Consider the following 20,060-nt stretch of genomic DNA (forward strand, 5'->3'; position numbering starts at 1 on the left):
GAAATCTCTTTACAACAGAATCAAGTGCTGTACTATAATAAGCTAATGGATGATAGTTGTCCCCATGTTTCTGTGCAAGCAGTCCCTCGGCAAATCCGTTTCTTTTTTTTTTTTTTTTTTTTTTTTTTAAATAACAAAATAAAATGAAAGTCTTTCCATAATCCGGTAACGCTAAATCTGGGGCAGTAGCTAAAGCTTGCTTTAAATTTTGAAATGAACTTTTTTCTTCACTATCCCAAGGGAGAGGATCTGGTATAACTTGTTTAAAAAGATTTGTTAAATACAAAACAACCAAGACAGCCAAAAGGCTCCAAATAAACAAAAAAATGCAGAGCACCAGTGGTTCATTTAAAGAGCTTTACTTCTGCTAATAAAACATCTGGTACCTCAGCTTTTCACCTTCAAGGATAACAAAATTGTATGCATGCTCACAATATATACCAGGTGAACCCCACCATATTTAGAACTCCATTAAATTCTTAAAGTGCACAGTGCCCATTAAAACAAATCGTTTTAATATAAAACACAAATCACAAAACTCAAGTAAATAAGTTTACAAATACACTAAGCATTCATAATTATAATATACCTAATAAACAATAAACTATCAGTTTACTCTCTAATTCATTTAATTTTTGACTTACATCACCCCCCTATGCAAACTAGGTTAGGCTAAAATACTAAAAACGAATGAACTATCACTACCACCATGCATGTTAATAAAATGTTCCCCTACAGGACTCCTAAAATTTCTGTTCCGAATATCACCCAAATGTTCCATAATCCTAACCTTGCTTTGCTCTTTGTTTGCCTTATATACTATTTTGTACTACTGCAACCACACCCCACTATATACACTACCGCAAAAGATTTGCAAGTAAACCTTCCTTTAGAAATGAATTTCCATGCATTTGTGTTACTACCAAAGAAATTTCTCAGTTTTCCACATAGTTTACAACAACCACAAGCAAATGACTATACTAATTCCTGGGGCACACTATACAATGTCATATTTAACAGCTCTTTCAAATGCAAATATCTCTTATATGAAAATGTCACAACCCCAGGAAATAAATGCCCCACAATTTCATCCAGGCAAACAATATGCCAAAATTCCAAAATCAACTTCCTCACTATTCCAAAAAACAAAGAATATTTGGACATGAAATACAACTCCTTACAGAGTACATAGACTTCCTATCTTTCCCAACATAATCAATTGTACCTTTACTACTACAATCATTTTTACCATATACTCTTCTTTCATTCTCAAAAATACATTTCAAGGCATTGTCCAAGACCTCTTCATTATAACCCCCTTAAACAGTCTGTGCTTAACAGCCAACAAAAATTCAGTTCTATGCTTGTCCTCAGAAGTATTAGGTGCAGTCCGCTTAAATTCACCAAAAGGTAACGATTCCATAAGATGGGGCGATGCACACTATCAGCATGCAGAAAATTATTCACTGCAGTGGGCTTTCTAAATGGTTTATATTGAATATTAGATAAACTGTCAACATAAAACTCCACATCCAAAAACTGAATTGAGGAATTACTCTCCACCATAGAAAACTTCAAGCCATGAGCATTACTATTCAACTCCACCAAAAACTTTCTAAACAAATCATCAATAAATCACTTGTACACTATTGCATGCCTTCTATAAAATTCAGTAAAATATGTAAACTTTTTCTCAAAAAAAAAACATATAGATGATTGCATATGTTGGAGCATATGGGGCATCCATAGCTGTACCTCTCCTTTGAAGGAAAATTTCATTGTTAAATTAGTTGTGGATCAGACAAAATTCAAGCAGCCTAACAACAAAAGCAATACTAGGACCATCTCCCATCATATCATAAGTAGTCTTCAAACCCCATCTAGTTTGCATGTTGGTGTATACTGAGCTCACATCTACTGAAACCCAATAGTAGTCATTTTGCCATTTTATCGTATTAGCAACTTCATACAAAGACTAAGTATTTGTAACATGAGCTGAAATTTTTCCAAAAATTCCTTAAGTACACAGTCCAAAAAAATTCCAACACTATACAAAAAAGACTGGACCCCAGAGACAATCGGTGTATCCGGAGGGTTTAAAAGATCTTTATGCAACTTAGGGATAGCATAAAAGATTGGATCTCGAGGTTTAACTATATATAACCTTTTAACATCACCTGACAAAAACCCAATCTTTCATCCCTCTCCAATACTGCAAGGAGTTCGCCATTAAATTCAACAATTGGGTTTTGAGTTAATTTGAAGTAATCATCCTTCACCAATAACAACTCATTAGCCATCATGTTATACTTGGTCTTGGGCATAATAACCCAATTACCCCCCTTGTCAGCCTGCTTGAACACATACTGTTCTGACATACCACTTAGATTATTAAGTGCTTCCCATTCAAACTTCGTTAAGTTGTAATGCTTTCATGACTTCATAAACTTAACATTTTCAGATTCCACCACTTTGCATATTATTTGTTCAAACACACTGCAGCAAAAAATGTGGGTGATACAAAGTTACTAATCAAAAGAAGTGAAGGAATAACAAATCTAGTATAACCAGTATTAAAACTAGTAAAATTTGCATAATTCTTGTCCAAGTTTTCATCATTAAGCAAGTCGTACTCATAAACAGAAAGATTCAGTAAAGGGTCGACATCTTCCTCAGTGTCTACCTTTACATCAGAAGTAGCATCTTTTTCTTTTATCAAAATATACAATAAGATGCATTTTCTACAAAATGTTTTATCTCCATGAGTATTTAAGCTAACTTTGGAACTTTAGTAGGGACAAACTTAGTGCCCCTACTTAATAAACTAATGCTTACTTCTGTAAGTGCCAAGTCAGAAAAATGTACAATTTTTAAATTGTCATAATAACTTACAAATGTATATGAGTCATGACTGGGAGAACCAAAGTTCATTCTTGGAATAAAACCTTCCAATACATGTGCGACAAGACCCGAACAGTTCGAATGGCTTAAACACTCAGCTACATCTTCTTTGACTGCATCTTCCTCCCTTTGCCTCAATTCTTCTGACCTTTTGCTTGATTCCCTTGGGAAAAAACAACTTTCTCCTTTCCTGCAGACTAGCATGAAGAATTTGACATTTCCTTGCCCTCAAAATCCTCAAAAGAAATGTTTTTTTAGAAAGCATTTCAGCAGAAGAAATTGATAAGTTTCTTTAACAGTGGCAGAATTCAACTTCCTGGTACTGGATTTGAGCCACCCCTGATGTGGTGTAAGCTGCCAGGAATAAACCAATGCACTTCAAAAATCACCAAGATCTCTAATAATTTTTTTCTTTTTACCACCAACAGTTTCTATTTCAGCTTTTTCTAATTTTGATTTAATATCACTCATTTTATCTGAAAAAACAGTTTCTGAAGACTCGCTAACAACTTTACGTTGCACCTCAACAATCTGATGCTGCAGCTTGTCATTGGCCTGCAAATTCCTTTTCACCAGAATCCAGATCCAGCCTAAAGTACAGTCTAAAGAAAATTTCTTCCACTCTTCTAACAGATCCTGTTTGTCTTCCATAAAATCGCAAGCCAGATGTTTATTAATTCTCAAACCATTCAGGGTAATGTCCAAATCCGAATACTTTTCCAAAAGTTTTGTATCAAAATATAAGCTTAGCTCCTTGGTCATAAGCTCCAACTGCTCGAACTGCACATTGAAATTAGCCTCTCCAGTCATCATCCAAGGGTCATGATCAGCTAACTTTGCTTCTCTGTCTTTCAACAGCAAAAGATCCTCTCCAGAGGCAATAGCCTCTTGTCTTACCATATCATGCGAGTGCATGTGATGAACCACAGGCATGTCAAATACTAGTGTTCCTGTTGGAGAGGTAGAACCTTGTTGAAAAATTATCAGAAGAAGAAGAAGAAACTTCCTCAACTGCAGATGCCTGTTCTGAAGATGAGGGTTGAACAAGGGAACTAGATTGTAATGTTACAGTATCACGTTGACCTGCTGTCCAATGGTCATTTGTCCAAAATGCAGGGTTCTGAGAAACACCAGAATCTTGTACAGGTGCCACCCGTACTGGTACATATGGGGGTGGGGGTGCAGTAGCTACTGGAGGATTATCATCCTCTTCTGAAGTCTCTGCTTTTTGGCCATCCCCAGTTTCTTCCAAACCTGCCAAGGCAGGATAAAGGAATCCCTTTTTACTGGTCTGTACTGCCTTTTTAACCTCTTTCATCCGTTGTAGCAACTTTTTATTAGTATTCTGTAACTCCCTTAATGCTGACTCCTTTTCCCTTTTAAGAGCTTTAGTATACCAAGAATAAAATGCTGCCCATTATTTTCCACTTATCTTGTTTTTCTTTTTTTTCCAAAATACCCTTCAAGTTCTTTAATTTATTCTTACCATAAGTTTCATGTAATGGAAATACTTCACCAGAACAATTTTGAGTAAACTGGAACTACTCATTCAAATGCTTACAACTTTCCTTTCCTTAATTATGATGCATAAAATATGCAGGTGTTCCCATTACAGGGATTTGATCCTGATTGCTTAACTTTGTTCCCATTTACCCTATTAAGACTTACCTTGTAGATCCTGTGTTCTGGTAATTCAGAGGAAAAAAAATGACTACATCAATTCACACACCATTTAGGGAGGGAAGGTTAGGGGTTATGTTGTGCAATGACAGAGGAAAGTTTCTATCAGCCTTTTCCCACAGCACCCCCTTGCTTTCATTCCATCATGAGCTCAAAATTTACAGCTCCAGCACTGTGATCAAGATAACGGGGGGACAGGTATCATTTCCAGAATTGACCACTCTTTCGGACCCTCTGAGGGTACTTTCACACAGCCGCACCAATGTCCCAACATGCTGTGAGCTCATGATCTTGATTTACCAACATGCTATAGGCTCATGAACTTGATTTAACACACATATGTATATCCAAAAATGCTATAGGCTCATGAACATGATTTAATAACACACACTTATGTCCCAACATGCTATAGGGTCATGAACTTGATTTAACATTAACTTTTTTTTACTCTCGCTCTCTGTTTTCACTTGTGCATTAAACAACACGTCATCTGTCATGCCTCTTACCTTTTAGTCTTGAGGATGCCACCATCAACTCAAGGCGCGCCCTTGTGTTAATTTTCCCTTTTTGTTGTATGAGCATACACATTAATAAATGTCTCATTTCCTGTGGTGTCTTCCCACTATTATTTTCCATATACATAACAAGCAAACTCAGTCATTCAGCAAAACAGTTATTTACTCATTCAACTTTTTTTAGCTACAATTATCTAAGTGAGAGAAAAAAAAACATTTTCCACATATCCATTTTCCCCATTTAGTCTAGCAGCAGTTTGCATGGCCTGAATAGTTACGTATTTGAATCTCTGACTATCCCATACAAAACAGAGTGCAATTCACATAAGAACTTTCAAAGATCTGGTTTATTCCATAAACAGCACTGGGAGACTGCCTACCAAGAATTTCAAGTCAGTCTCCCAGATTAAGGAGGACTTCATATTTTATACCTTTTCTTATCAATTCCATGCATGCAGAACTTTGACATAACACAGCTTTTATCAAATAATGCAATTTTTAAATATTTTATGTCCTAGTGATCCACACTTACATGAACACTTGACAATATGCTTTTTTAAAACATAGACCACCTGGTTTAAGAATTTATCTTTTGACCTTGTAGCATTCAGTACCCATACATACTGTCTTACAGACATCCTTGCAGTGATTCATCTCCCAGCCTGAGAAGGCCAGAGCTTACTCTATTAACATTCTGAAACCAACATATTATAATATCATAACATCCATTAACTCTTTCAGCACTTACTTTGCCTTCACTTATCTGTCAGTACACTATAATTTGCTAATAAAGCCATTGCAGTTGTAAGGCACTTGAAATATAAAGCTGTAACTTATGTAAAACTATATTTTGCATACTCATGCATCTATTTTACTTTTTGATTTTAACATAAAACATTTTGTTTCACTCATTTGTGAAGAAACAGCAAGTTAATATGCATTTTGTGAAGCATAATAACGAGACTTAATATTTTCCATAACACCTTGGAGAAGGTATGACAAGCTCAGTGTGATAATAAAGAGGAGGTACTGAGGGAATGCCCTATGCCTTCCCCTGCAAAAAGGGTGTGGCAGCTTCTCCCTGTACAAAGAAAATATAATGTTCACAAGTTCAGTTGGCAAGCACAGGGTGGATAGTCTTCCTTGGTGGGAACCACATGGTCTTCTGCATAAAAAACATTGTTAGCAACCATATTTGTTTTTTGCAACAGTTGTGTAAACATTTGGACTAACCCAGCTTTCTTTCTACGTTTCACAGATATCCATAACAGTCCATCATCTCCCTTTTTTCTATATAGGGACATAATGTAGGAGAGAGAGATCCCGCCAGTCTTTTAATATACTGTAAGTAGCCTATACTCAGGTGGATTGCTGAACATCCGTGTTGTAGTGCCAAGATCCGTAATTGTGAGTCCCTGATTTAAAAAAAAAATAAAAGTGAAACTAAAGGAGAGCAGTGAAAGTCGACTATCATTGTCCTCCATTAAAGTTATTCCTTACAAGGTGGCAAGCCCCTTCTGCACCTTCATACCACCCACCCCCACTATTTATCCATCTGAGATTGTCATGCTTTGGAAAAAATGGAATACTCCAAGATACATCTATCTCTGACTTAGTATATGAAAGACTCCATTTTCACATAACCAGTCTAAATATTCTAGGACTTGCACTTTACCAAGCTTAGAATTTACAACTGTAACCAGATTTCCTTCTACAGTTAGAAAAATGCTGTCAAAGGCCGCTGCACCTATTGTGTGGCTTCATCCACTGCCTTTTTTTAAGAATGTGTCTATTGTGGACATTAGTTTTGTAGCCTCTTGTTTGTCATTTTACACTTTTACAAAACATTATTGGTTCAGCCATAATTCCAGGAGTCCAGTCTCCTTTGGTACCTTAGTAAATTAGACCTTTGTGTTCAGAGTCTTTGCCTTTTAGGGTTAATCCTTCTCTGGCTTCCAAGCAAGGTTTAATTTGTACTGACTTAATTCTTTGTAATGGTTACCAATTGCACAGACCAGTTAATATCATCCTATCACTTAATCTGCAAAAAGGCTGCATGCTTTCGGTGCTTATTAGCCTATAACACTTCCCTGTGTTTGGATAACCCCCATACAGAACCAAAGAAAGGACTTTCCTGTAAGACAGAACACTAATTGTTTGATATCATATTTATTTGTGACACTCAGTAATGCTACCATGGCACATGAAGTCAAACTGGAGAATACAGCAGCCAGATTTCATGGCATGTGCTGGCAGGAGACAAGTGCAACCCATGAGCAGGAGTGGAAGAGTTTTAAAATTCTGGTATGCTGGGAATATAAAAAGAGGAAATTTCATCATTCAGCAATTGTAGTGGCCTTCTTTTAGGTCATTTTTTATGGAGAGTATTTTATTCACATGAATGGCTGTCACTTGGATCTCTTTTGTGTATGACATCAGGGATATAACCTCTCAGCTGATTTGAAGTTGCTTTGACTATTCCTTTTTGAGTTAGCGTTTACACGTAGCTATCAGTGGCTGGACAGGTGTGCCAACATCAGTATGGCTTATATGGGTGTGTTTGTACATATTTTATTCCCTATTACGATCTACGATTTACCTGAATTTAGTGTTTTGCAAGGCACAAATTATCATCTTAATGCTAGTTATGCTTTGCAATTTGAATCCTTCCACTTGCTTTGCCTACCTTCTTCTTTTCTAACTTCAGAAATAAGGGGAAATTCATAGATTCATAGATTAGTATGGAAATGTACCTTTAACTATTTTTAGATACCAACTTTGCCAGATATTTCTACAGTGATGTAAAAATGCTGATGGTAATAGCGCGAGTTGGACAATCTTGTCCAAATGCATTTCTTGTTGGGCAGCTTTTTGCTTTCGCTGTTATTGCATTGTCTCATGGACCATATTAACAGGTTTGGAGTAGTGATTGGCAGAGTCTGTCAGTGCATTTGCCACATTGTTGACTGAAATACATTCAGACATATTGCAGAAGTCTGCAGACTTACTGACAATTCTCAGTAGCTCTGCCCTTACAGATCATTTTCTTTTACCATTCTGTTTACAGCTATATTGCTGTATGCAAATAATGGGGTACTTTTTTCTTTTTGCACTGTATCAGAAATTCAGTCAGAAGTCTAAGCATGTTTTGTCTATATTTAAAAGTGAGTATTTCATAAATGTATGGATTATGTGTAGTGAAAAGTCTCACCAAATGAAACCATTCTTTTGGTACTCCCCTTGGTAAGTCTCTGATCCCTTGGTACCATTTAAGAAAACCTCCAAGAAATTTCTACTCACTTTAAGGTTGTTTCCTCTGTAAAAAAAATGCATAGTTTTGCTTGTCTTAACACCTGCTGTGACTTAATATCATCACGCCCATCCCAGTGATGATATGAGGTCGGGGAATGCAGGTGTTAAAAAAATAAATAAAGTTGTGTTCCTTAAATATTAATGTTACCTGGGTGCCTGGTTTTAACTCTGTGTATGTGCATGAGAGAATGCTTTTAAGACGTTATGTGCATTGCCATCGATATGATTCAGAGAAAAGGCAATATAGTCTCATACATGCTGTTAACATTTTTAAATAATTTCTTCCAGGCCTCCACAAACTTGATACTTAAGTATTTTCAATATGTTTTACAGAAGCCAAGGCAGAAGAGCTTCTACCACTGACTTAACGTTAGTAAGTAACACACATGACAGTCGCAGACCAGGAAAGGTGATAGGTTTGGCTGTGAAGGCATGTATTTTTTACACTTTTTTTCACATAAAATCATTATTTTATGTGTAAATAGGAACAAGACAGCCTCTAGCCACCAGTGGATTTCATGAAAAATATGAAACGGATTACAGATGCTGTATTTCATATCACCATGCTTCACAAGATCTTTAAAGAATTCAGACTTTGGAGGCACTTAGAAATCTAAATTCCATTCCACTACTTGTGTTTACATTGGAACTTTACTTAATACTTGGACTTCAGTTTACCTCAGTCACTGAGGTATTCCACTTATATTGATAAGCTAATCAAAAAAGCAAAAAAAAAAAAAAAAAAAAAATTGGAGGTGGTCTGGTCTGCTGTGACACTGACTCTGTGGTAAAGTAGGAGTACATTACACAGGCATACGGTCTGGGGGATAAGCACTTGCCTTTGTAAAAATACTAACAGTCAGTAGCTTTCTGGGGGAGTGGAGGGAGCAACCATGACTCTCGTAGGCATAGCAAGAGCCCTCATATAAGCAATCAGGCAACTCAAGGATATGACTTCAACCTTCACAAGAAAACCCTGATGTCTGCTTTGGATGGTGGTTTGCTGTAATTGGCTATTACCCCATGGCAGAACAGATTAACCAGTCGATCATGGGAGAGCTGCTGCTTGGTAGACACTGGAGATAAAAGTGTTAAAAAGGGAATACTGCTGTCAGGGATAGGTGCTACAATCTTGTGATCCGAGCAATATCTGCAGTAAATATGAAGAGTAACAAGAAAGTGAACTACATGTAAATATGTATAAATCAATATAAACAAGTAAAGTTTAGACTTAATTTCCAGGAGAAGCTGGTAATACCTTCCATTGCTGCAACCCTGTTTTGTTTTATAATAGTAGCACCATCAGACAGAATCCAACTAGAACACAAAAGATTACTTCTTACTGTGTCACTTTTAGGAAATAGGCCAACTGAATCATAAAAAACAGATGTCAGTTTTACCTGGCCAGTCTTTACCAGAGGCTATTGCCTTTCATCATACACTAAGAAGTAGCAGTATCCTTACTGTCTGACTTGCTTTACCCTTCTTGAGAAAGGGGGTACAGTATGAGGGTGAGTGTTGGCAAAATGTAAGTGGTGTTGGGACTCAGTTACTTTGTATTTCCTCCAATCCTGTGTTAGTAAATAATCAAACCAGTTGCAAACATTTGCAGTTAAATAACTTGAATTCTTTATTAAAATAACATCGAGTAAAACAGTTTGCTACATTAAATTTATAAACAAGATGCAGTTTTGCAAAGACAAAAGATAGTGTTTTGATAAACATACTGCTTTTAGGAAATCACAGATAGAAATAGCTAACCAGAAAGGAATGGTTCAGCTACATGACTTAAAATAATAAGAAGTAGCTAACAGAGCTTGGTTGAAGGAGAGTATGTAAGTGTGAGTTGCTGTTTCTTTCGAAGTTTATTTCCCACAGTTAGTTGTTCTGTGCTCTTATTTACTTATTTTTTCACTACATTTATGTTTTACATATCTGCTACATTGAAAACCACAATCTTTGCACATCTTACTGCTTGTTGCATTTCTGCTAAAAACAGCTGCAGGTTTATATCCGGTCCTTCACACCTCTCTCCCTGTCAGACATCAAGGTAGTTTCCTTCAAACCCCCCCCCCTGCAAAAAAAAAGATTAAACTGAGAAGTACGCCATTCCTTAATAGCCTCCAACTTGGAAGGCTGTACCGAAATGTTACTAGCACCAACTCAGCAATCCAGATAAAAAGAAAACTTCTGCCATTTATGCCTGACATTTGTTTGCCTTAGTAGTTTATCTTGTCTGCTCAACATTTCCCTAATACATTGAACATATTCTGGGTAAGTCTGATTGTATAGGGCAATATCTTGTATGGATCACAGTAGTCATCTCCAGTTTGTAACATAATGAGATTCTACCACTCTTTAGAAAGTTACTGTGGCATATTTTATCTTAAAGGGCATTTTGGTCAGTTTGTATAACCCAAAAAGGGTTACAAACACTGATCTCTCTGTTGCTGCAAATGTCAGGGGTATCTTTCATTAACCCTTAAGCAGGCCTGCATTAGTTAGATACTTAGCACCACTCACCTGCTCTACAAATCCATGTAACCTAGGCAAGGGGGAAGCCTCTTACTCTATGGGACTCCTAGAACTTACAAAGAACCTGTTATTCCCATCTTTCTCTGACACCTGCAGTACTGGTGAAGCCCAGAAATTGGATTATTCATAAGTCCATCATCTCCTTCAGTTACTGCTACATAGACTGCTAAACTCCCTCAGGCACCCTATTAGGAGTATGTTTGATAGGTCCTTGAGTCCCTGTGTCTTCATGGTGCTCCACCAGTTGGATACTCCCTGACTTACCAGGAAATATGCCCCTCCACCCCCAGCCCAATGACTGATGCTTTTGTTTACTGAACCTGGGCAGTAGATAGTTAAAGAGAAAGTACTACACCATCCATAGAAGTGTTAGACCAAGCCTCAATGAGAGGAAATAACACAAGACCTCCCTTTGACTTCTCATGGAAATCACTACAGATACTGGCCACCAGTCTGTCTTTCACTCTCAGTCTTACTCTCTGTCTTGATCTCTACCTCTCTTTCTGTCTTCCATGGTGGGACATGGCACAGTTTGTGTTTCTGCCTTCTGCGTGAGAAATTTATCCTGTAGTTAACATTACCTGCTTTTCTAATAATCACAAAAAAAACCTCCCATACTACTAAAAGTTTGTCCTATTGAACAGAAATAAATAGGAATAAGCTCCATCACTTTATACAAGGCCCTTTGTTGTTGCTGTGCTAATGCTAAGTGCTGCTGTGCCAGCCCATGAACTGTCTGAGTATTGTACTGAAATTTAGGACATACTGCACAACAAACTCCTTGTGTTAATACATTTTTCACAACTTAAATCCAGGGGAATTCTCACCCTGAGTCCACATGGTATCTAAAAAGGTGAAAACTGTGTGAATTCTTGTGACTGGTCTCTATATGCAAAATAAGATGTGGTTAAGTACTTCTGCCACTCCTGCTTGACTTGGTATATGATGCAGTCAGCATGATCTGACAGTAAAGTTAAACCTCTTCACCAGGCCATTTACCTGTAAATAGTAGGGGTGGTTTTTAAATGCTTTACCCCACACACTTCAGCAAAATGGTCAGCAAGTCTGCCATGAAGTTAATCCCACTGTCAGTATTTCCTGAGGCACTTGCTATCAGTTATGCTCCTGTATGAGACAGAGGCATCACCTCAGGGTAAGTAGTAGTGTATTCCATCACCGCCAAGATATTCCTGTTACCTGTTGTAGTTGAGGTACTACGAGGGCTGGCCCGCAGTGACATGGATATCCTCTAAAACAGTTCCACGTAAAAGTACCAAAATGACTTTGACATTATATTCTGCTTTGCCAACCTATTATATTCTGCTTTGCCAACCTTTTGGCACAGCTCACACATCTTGCAGTACCGTCATATCTTTTGAAATACCTGGCCAATTGAAATTGTGCATAAGCCTTCTTTTTATATGCTCTGTGCCATTGTGGTATGAAAAAGGAATATCATGGACCTATAGCCAGACAGTGACTGTTAATTAGTCCTTGGGACCACTAGCTGCTACAATACCGCTCCCTTTAGCTGTCCTTCAGAAATACATTCTGTCTATGATAACCCAATATATGGATTGCTCCTTCTGTTGAGCATCAAGAGGTTCATTGAATACCTAAGTCCTGCAGACTCAGAGTAGGTTATGAAAGTTGAGCCTGTCTCATTTCTTCCTTTCTGATCCTTCCAGGGGCTACTTTCAAACAAAGTTTGGCATATTTTGACAGCTCTGGCTGAGATCCTGACTTGCTGCTGTTTCATAAGCTGACTACATTATATGGATATATACAATTCATTTTTCATCATAAGCAATTCTGCCAAAAACTCCACTAAATACAGCTATCAATTTAAGTCCAGTAGACTATGATGATATCCTTCAGTTAGCATATATATAGTGGTATACAGTTCCGTTAGTTTTTACCAACTTATTCATTATGTAACGCCTGGCGACCTGTAGTCCATATGTCTTGAGAATGCATGAAAAGCCATAATGAATCTCATGGAATGTTGTCATAGCTGTAATGAGAACTACAGCTCTTCTAAAGCTACGTAAAGCAAATTGTGTTAACCTGCATAGAAAGCATGACATTAATATTCTTATTATTGTTTGTGCTGCAGTGCTGAAATAAATAGTGATACTGTATGTACATTGTTATTGCATGAAAGCTGAGAAGCTCATTTTTTTTGTTTGTTTGTGTATTTTGTTTTTCAGATGGAATAAACTTTTTCTGGTCTGCTAATAAAGTAATTCTAACTCCAGGGAATGAAGAGGGAATAATACCAAAAAAATATTTCCAGAAAGTTCTGCAGCTTAAACCTTTCAGTAAGTTGCTCTTCCCAGAATTTCCTGATCACTTTTAGACTGTATGTGTTAACTGTTTGTTTAAAATTGTGTTTAATGAGAATTGGAGCTCAGTAGATTATGGATGTGATTCAGGTCAGACATTTTACGTACAATCAGCATACAACAAAGCTAGTTTTATATCTCAGCTTTATGTAACTGAAACACATATTTATGCTGTTGCAATGATTCAGCATTGGAAAATATTTGTTACAGTGAGCTTATGAAGGAAATAGCACCAATTTGCACACATACTGACCACAGAGCATCCATCTTTAATGTAAACTGAAGTTTTCCTCAAGTTTATGTTTTTCTCTTTTGCTGAGTAAGTGGTTCCCCTTTATATGATGGTCCTTTTTTTTTCTGCATGTGCATTTTTGTATAATAAGTTGTCTGAATTGGTTCATGTTGGCTTACCAAAACATTGTAGCACAAATCAACAGTCAGTCCAAATAAACAGATTGAAACTGCAGGACACCTGAACTACAGCACATTGGATAATTAAATATTGAAAGCAGCAGATCTGATGTTGTCTTTTTCATCCTTTCCTCAACCTTTGGGTTGCAGATCTGACTTTGGCCACTTCTCAGCTTTTTTGGATCCATAGCGCAAGCTTCTCCCCTTACCATAATTCCCTTCATACCCCATATTACCTCAGAGCTCGTTTGCTGCTTTCAGCAATCAGATATGCTTGGCATGACTCAGGCTGTAGGTCAGATAAATGACTTATTTTTGTCATTTGATAGTTTATTTCCTTTTGGGTCTTCGCACTTTTTTTCCTAGACATAACTCCCCTGTAAAAAAAAGGTACTTTATTCCCAACATCTAGTTTTTGTGTGCATTACAGTTTGTAGGCCTCATCCCTTTCCCTTCTTTTGCAGTTTTTTCTCTCTGTTTTTACTACTAAGTGATTAGTAGAGTTATTACCATTGCTGGTGTTTCTCTTTCTCTAATTTAGAGATTTCTGGTTACCACTGATGGTATCTTGTCTTTTTCATCTGTCCTTTTGTGGTTGCTGTTACTGTTGTAGTACTGGGTCATCATGCCAGACAAACCCACTGGCTTTAAAAAGTGTTGTTCTTCTGGGCTAAGAACCCTAATGCCAGTGCCCATCTAGAGTGGGTGTACTGTCTTGGATCTTGAAGCTGAGTGTGAGATTTGTGCAGGATTCAACCATGGAGCGTTAGCTGAACGCAGGAACAGATTGGTGCTGAAAGAGTTACTCCTTTCATCTTTGCCTCAGTGTCTGGTGCTTCTCCCTCCACTAAGAAGGCAGCAGAAAAAATATAAGGGTAGTAAAATGGAAAAGTCAGAGAAAAATCTGAGGAACCAAGGAAGTGCTCACCTGACTGCTGTCCTCATTCAGCTCCAGGGTCACCTCCACCTGCAAAAGTTTCTAAACCGTCAGATCCATCTGCCTCTTTGAATCTGACATTCTGTTCTGTGAAGTCTCCTGCCACTAGACAACCAAGATTTTTTCCCAGATCTGATAACATCAAAGTTGCATTCTCCATGCTTACAGAACATACCACACAGAGAATCCAGACCTCTATCTACCTTTTCATTCTTCAGGTCTACCAGGAGCCTGTCCTAAGCTGATGTAGACAGAATGATAAGAAAATTTCTCAGGACCCAAATTCAGTTGGGATTTATCCTGGCTTCATCACCCATTGAACCTGTGAGCTTTGCATAATCTCAGACACCTTTGGTTACTCCTTCTCCAGTCCTCCCCTCATCTTCAGAGTTATGGAATCCAAGTTTCCCCATGTCAGACCTGAAGGCTTGGCCTTCCTCAGCTCTAGCACCTTCTGTGATTCAGCCAGTGCTGATAATGTCAGCCAGATCCAGGGTTAGGGTTTCAACTCCCAAGGTTGTCAAAGCCCTCCTTTCTCATCAGGGATTCCCTTATCTGCCATGGCTAGGTGGCTTTGGCTTATACTGAGGTAGATTTGGGCTCTCCCTTGGCTTCTGCCTTTGATGCAATAGTAAGAGCTTTATCCACTTCAGGAGATAGGACATCATTGATCTCTTATAGTCCTCCCCTTCCTAAACTCTCTGCCCTGCGTCCTGAGTCTGCTTATTCTGTCCCATCAGGACAGTTGGTCGATCCAAGCCTTGAGACAGTCTTCATCCAGGACTCCTCGCAGACCACTGAGTCTTCACCAGATCACCCCCCCCCCCCGTGAAGGTTCCCTGAAAGAGCACATGCAAGAGGAAGCACGTTGATTCCCCACAATAATCCTTAACGGAAGACACAGACTTCACTGAAAGGAAGGGATCCCCCAGATCAGCCTTTGAGGATGTCTCATTCAGAGGGATTCGCAAGCTTCTGAGGCAAAATAGGTGGTTGGTCTTCCTAAGCCCCTTCCCAGGAGGAGTCAGTGTTTTTCGAGACTTTCAAAACCAGCTCAGCTATGTCCTGATTGGTCCCCAGTGGATGAAATGGTAGATCTCATTTCTCATCAGGCTTGGAAGGATCCAGATATGACAGAACCCATCCCTAGGAAGCTGGACAATACCATGTTGCACCTCAGGATCATGCCTACTGGAGCATGGCTCCCCTGGCGGATGCTGTGGTGGTTGCAGAAGCCACTAAAAAGAAATTTGCTGAAGAAAGTTCTTTTATCCATCCCTCTAACAGGGAGTCCAAGGCTGTGGACAAATTTGGGAATCAAAGTTTTGCTTCAGTGACCTTTGCCATCTGTTTGCTGAATTATTTGCATACATTACAAGGTTTTAGAGGGATTTCACTAAGGAACTTTTCAAGTCCCTTCTCTGATGTCCATGTCTGTGGAGAATAAAAAGGCTGTTTCTTCGCAGCTGGCCACCTTTCAGTCCCTGTATAATGCGTCCATGCGGTTGATCTCCTACACTGTGGAAACTGTTTCCAGAGTGACTGTTTCAGGCATAACCATAAGGAGACATGCCTGGATATGCAAATGTGATTTTGCTGAGGCATTTAAGACACCCTTCATCAATACACCCTTTGATGGGTGTGCTTTATTTAGTCCCAAGATTAAAGACATTCTCTCTAGGAGTCAAAAGATGGTCTGCCTAAAGAGGACAGTTTTTCACCCCTTAGAGGACCTTCTCGTGGAACCAAAAAGATGGTAGGAAGAAGTGTTTCTGAAAATCACAGGGATTTTCCCAGGAATGCTATGGAGATAGAGCTTCCCGCGGAAGAGGGAGAACTCCAGTGTCAGATGTCACCTGCATGGCAAGGGAGGCCTGCAAACCCAAGGCTTCCAATGTCCTTTTTCTGAGAAGCCTTATCAGTGCTTCTGAAAGTTTGCCTGAATGCTGTACTCTGGTGGCAGCTGGGGATGCTTGTTCCTGCATCCGTAAGCTTGAATCTCCATCACGAAAGACATCTGGGTGCAGACATTCATCACCAGAGGCTACTGTATTCCATTTTCACATTATCCACCCAGAATATCAAAAAGGATAACCAACATACTACCCCATCAGAGAAAAGATGCAGCACTAGAAATAGAAAAGCTGCTACACACAGGGTCAACAAAGAGGTCCCACCAGACCAGCAAGGGTTTGAAACTTATTTGAGATTCTTTTGGCATTAAAACAAAAACAAAAACACAAAGTCCTGAAACAGCAAAAAGAGCTCCAGGCCAGACCCAGATCTAATCTGAAAAATTATTTATTTAATGCAAAGTACAAAATAGATAAGCACTTTCCTCTTAGGAAGACTTCATCAGATAAAATTCATAGAAAACAAATAGTTTAAATATCCATTACTTAAGTCACATAACTGATAAGCCCCTAAAGAGTTTAGATTTAAATTATGCGCAGTTTTCACCTTAGCACTATGATTTTATGAAAGCTTATGGTGGGGACTTTGGTCATGCAGTTTAATGGAGGGGGCTTATCAGTCATGTAACTTAAGTAAAGGATATTTAAACTGTTTATTTTCTATCAATTCTATCTGATAAGCACATTTGTCTTTGGAAGACTTGATCTATTTTGTACTTTGGAATAAATAAATAATGTTTTGGATTAGGTCTGTGTCTGCTGGTCTGCCTTGATGCTCTTTTTGCTGTTTCAAGAGATTATTTTGGTGCCAGAGAAAACCAGGGACCTGAGGCCAATATTGACCCTAAATCACTTGAAGCAGTTTGTCAAACACTTGAAGTTTGAATGGTCACTGTTCAGTCCATTCTCCCTCTATTGCAGAAGGATGGTTAGATGTGCTCGATAGATCTCCAGGACATGTGCTATCACATGAAAATAGACAGATGGTCAGTGAGATACCTTCGCTTCTGTCTGGGGCCAGTCACTTTCAGTTCAGAGCCCTGTCTCTCATCACAGCCCACCAGGTGTTCCCCAGGTGTGTGGCAGTGGCTGCAGCTCACCTGAGATTGCTGGGATTCCAGGTGTTTCCTTAACTTGGCAACTGGCTTCTCACTGCTCCTACCAGGCATTTTCTAATATGCACCTGAGACTACCTGCTCTACGTATGTCTCCATCCAGACATCACTGTCAACTACAACAAATCTCATCTCTTCCCCACACAAGTCTTAGACTTGTTAGGTGCTCACCTGTTTATGGTTTCAAAAATTGCAAAACTACCTCAATCCAGACTAACCATGTTACAGCATCAGGCGGTGAATCTATTGTCTCTGCAGTGGACACTGGCAGTCTAATGTTTGCTGAATCAACAGTCTGTGAATCTTCCCATTCAAATCACCAAGATTTGCAAGGAGCATGTAACCTGGTAAATTCATGTTCCAGATGTTTTTCAGTGTTGTCCCATTGTCCTACTCTTGCCCAAGACTGGGGTGGGGGTCACTATTTGGTGCAGACAGTTCAAGGCACATGGTCTTTCTTAGAGGTCAGTCTTCACATCAGTGTCCTGTAGATGAGAGCTGTCCTCCTGATATTGCAGGCCTTTGAGGATGTTCTCCCTGTAGGGATGATTGCCATACAGACAGACAACATGTCAATGGTATGGTATATCAACAAGCAAGAATGAACCCACACTTACCCCTTATATCAAGGGGCAATGAAGGTGTTGCAGTCAGCAATCTCTTCTGGCCACTTTCTGTTAGCAATGCACATTTCGGGAAGTCCAACATTCTAGTGGACAGACTGAGCAAATGTATTCTACTGCCTCATGAGTAGTTTCTCAATACTTCAGTGTCAGAACAGTTTTTTCAGTGGGGCCAGCCATGCTGCGGTCTCTTTGTTTCTGCCCACAACTTCAAATGCAGCAGGTATTGTGCCCTAATCCCCCCAAAGGGTAGTTGCAGAGAGACACTCTGATTCATGATCCCCTCTGATAGCTTTATTTCCTTTATGCTTACCCCCCCTATTTCCCTCATATCAAATTTCTACAGAAAGAGTGTTAACAGACGAGCAAGGAGATCATCATTGCCTCTTTCTGGCCTCAACAAGTTTGGTTTCCCTTCATTTGGCCTCAACTAATACTCCCTTCTTGGGTTCTGGATCCCTCTCCAAATCTTCTGTCTCTCCCGTCTGGACTACCTCATCTAGATATATAAGCTGTCATGCTAACTGCATGCTTTCTCCACTTCCTATAATAGATAGACAGTCCAGGCTTCAGTGGCGGCTGGTGACTTCAAATCAAAGGGGGGGGGTCTGCAGGATACAGCTGAATGGGCGTGGTCAGCTAGAAAGGGGTGTGGGCAACTAGAAAGGGATGAAGCTATGTTACAGAAATACTCATTAACTTGATAATTATTTTACATTCATCTTAAAATACAGACAAAAAGTATTATAGTTTTACAAAGATATAATTACAACAGTAAACAGCAGGGCAATTTCTTTAAATCACACCCAGACCCAATTCCCAGTGCCTACCCCACCCACAGTATCTGATTTGATCTTATGAGGTTAAAAACAAAAACAACAGCAAAAAAAAAAGACAATACCGTCATTAAAGTAAGTATTCTTGTATTCTTTTTTTCACATAAACAATACTCAGTTCAGAGCTTATGGCTGATCTTACTTCACTCAAATGCACATTAGTCTTGCAAAGTAAGCTAGAACTGCAGTCATTCCATTTGCACGTACGCATTGCCGCATCACAACTGCCAATGAAAATAAAAGACCATGGTTACATTACTGTATTTCTTTCACATGACATAGCCAAGAACTTGCATGTGATCTTACTTCAGTTCACTCATACACACTTTACTAATGCAAAAGTAGTATTTGTTTCAACAACAAAACATTGATAAGCCATCCTAATTTATCTTGACTAACCCTATAAAAAATACTAGGTTAAAAAAAAACAAATGTCATCCACAAACGGCTCCCCAGAACACACTGCATACTTAGTATCTTTTTGACTCCTGTCAGGATATTATATTTAAAAAAAAGTCATCAGCAGCCCCCAAAAGACATTTATCACTAGCATCTGGTTGACCCTCCCATATTATTATGTTAAATAAAGAAAATCATCAACAGTCCCCAAAACACATTGCCTCCAGTGTTAAAAACTCTGTGTGCATACAGTTTTATGCTTTAACTTCTACAGTGATTACAGATATTTGGATTTAATTTACAACTGTAATTTCAAATTTTATATCATAAACACTGATAGACATTTGCTAAACAAAGCAGTACAGTCTTACAGTGAAAACAGACTTAGCATTAAAAATTCTCTGCCTTTGAAACTCATTCATTGAAACAGCACTGAAACCCACATTCAGAGAAAATGTATTTTGCCAGTGGCAGGTTAAGTATACCTTTGGGCTGTTTTCAAATCATAGGTCCCTTGCACACATTTAGGACCATGCAA

At 38.7% G+C, this 20,060-nt stretch overlaps 1 protein-coding gene across 1 annotated transcript in view; it reads left to right on the plus strand.

The window, feature by feature from the left end:
* The window catches only part of TRPT1 (tRNA phosphotransferase 1), a 250,619-nt gene that overhangs the window by 151,409 nt on the left and 79,150 nt on the right, over window positions 1–20,060 (plus strand). Inside the window, exon 7 of the mRNA XM_044075737.1 lies at window positions 13,154–13,264. Within this exon, the coding sequence (XP_043931672.1) occupies window positions 13,154–13,264 (111 nt within the window). The remainder of the gene's footprint in view (window positions 1–13,153; window positions 13,265–20,060) is intronic.

Source organism: Protopterus annectens, chromosome 6.part1 (genome assembly GCF_019279795.1).
Source record: "Protopterus annectens isolate FY-2018-M chromosome 6.part1, PAN1.0, whole genome shotgun sequence".
Classification (NCBI taxonomy): Eukaryota; Metazoa; Chordata; order Ceratodontiformes; family Protopteridae; genus Protopterus; species Protopterus annectens.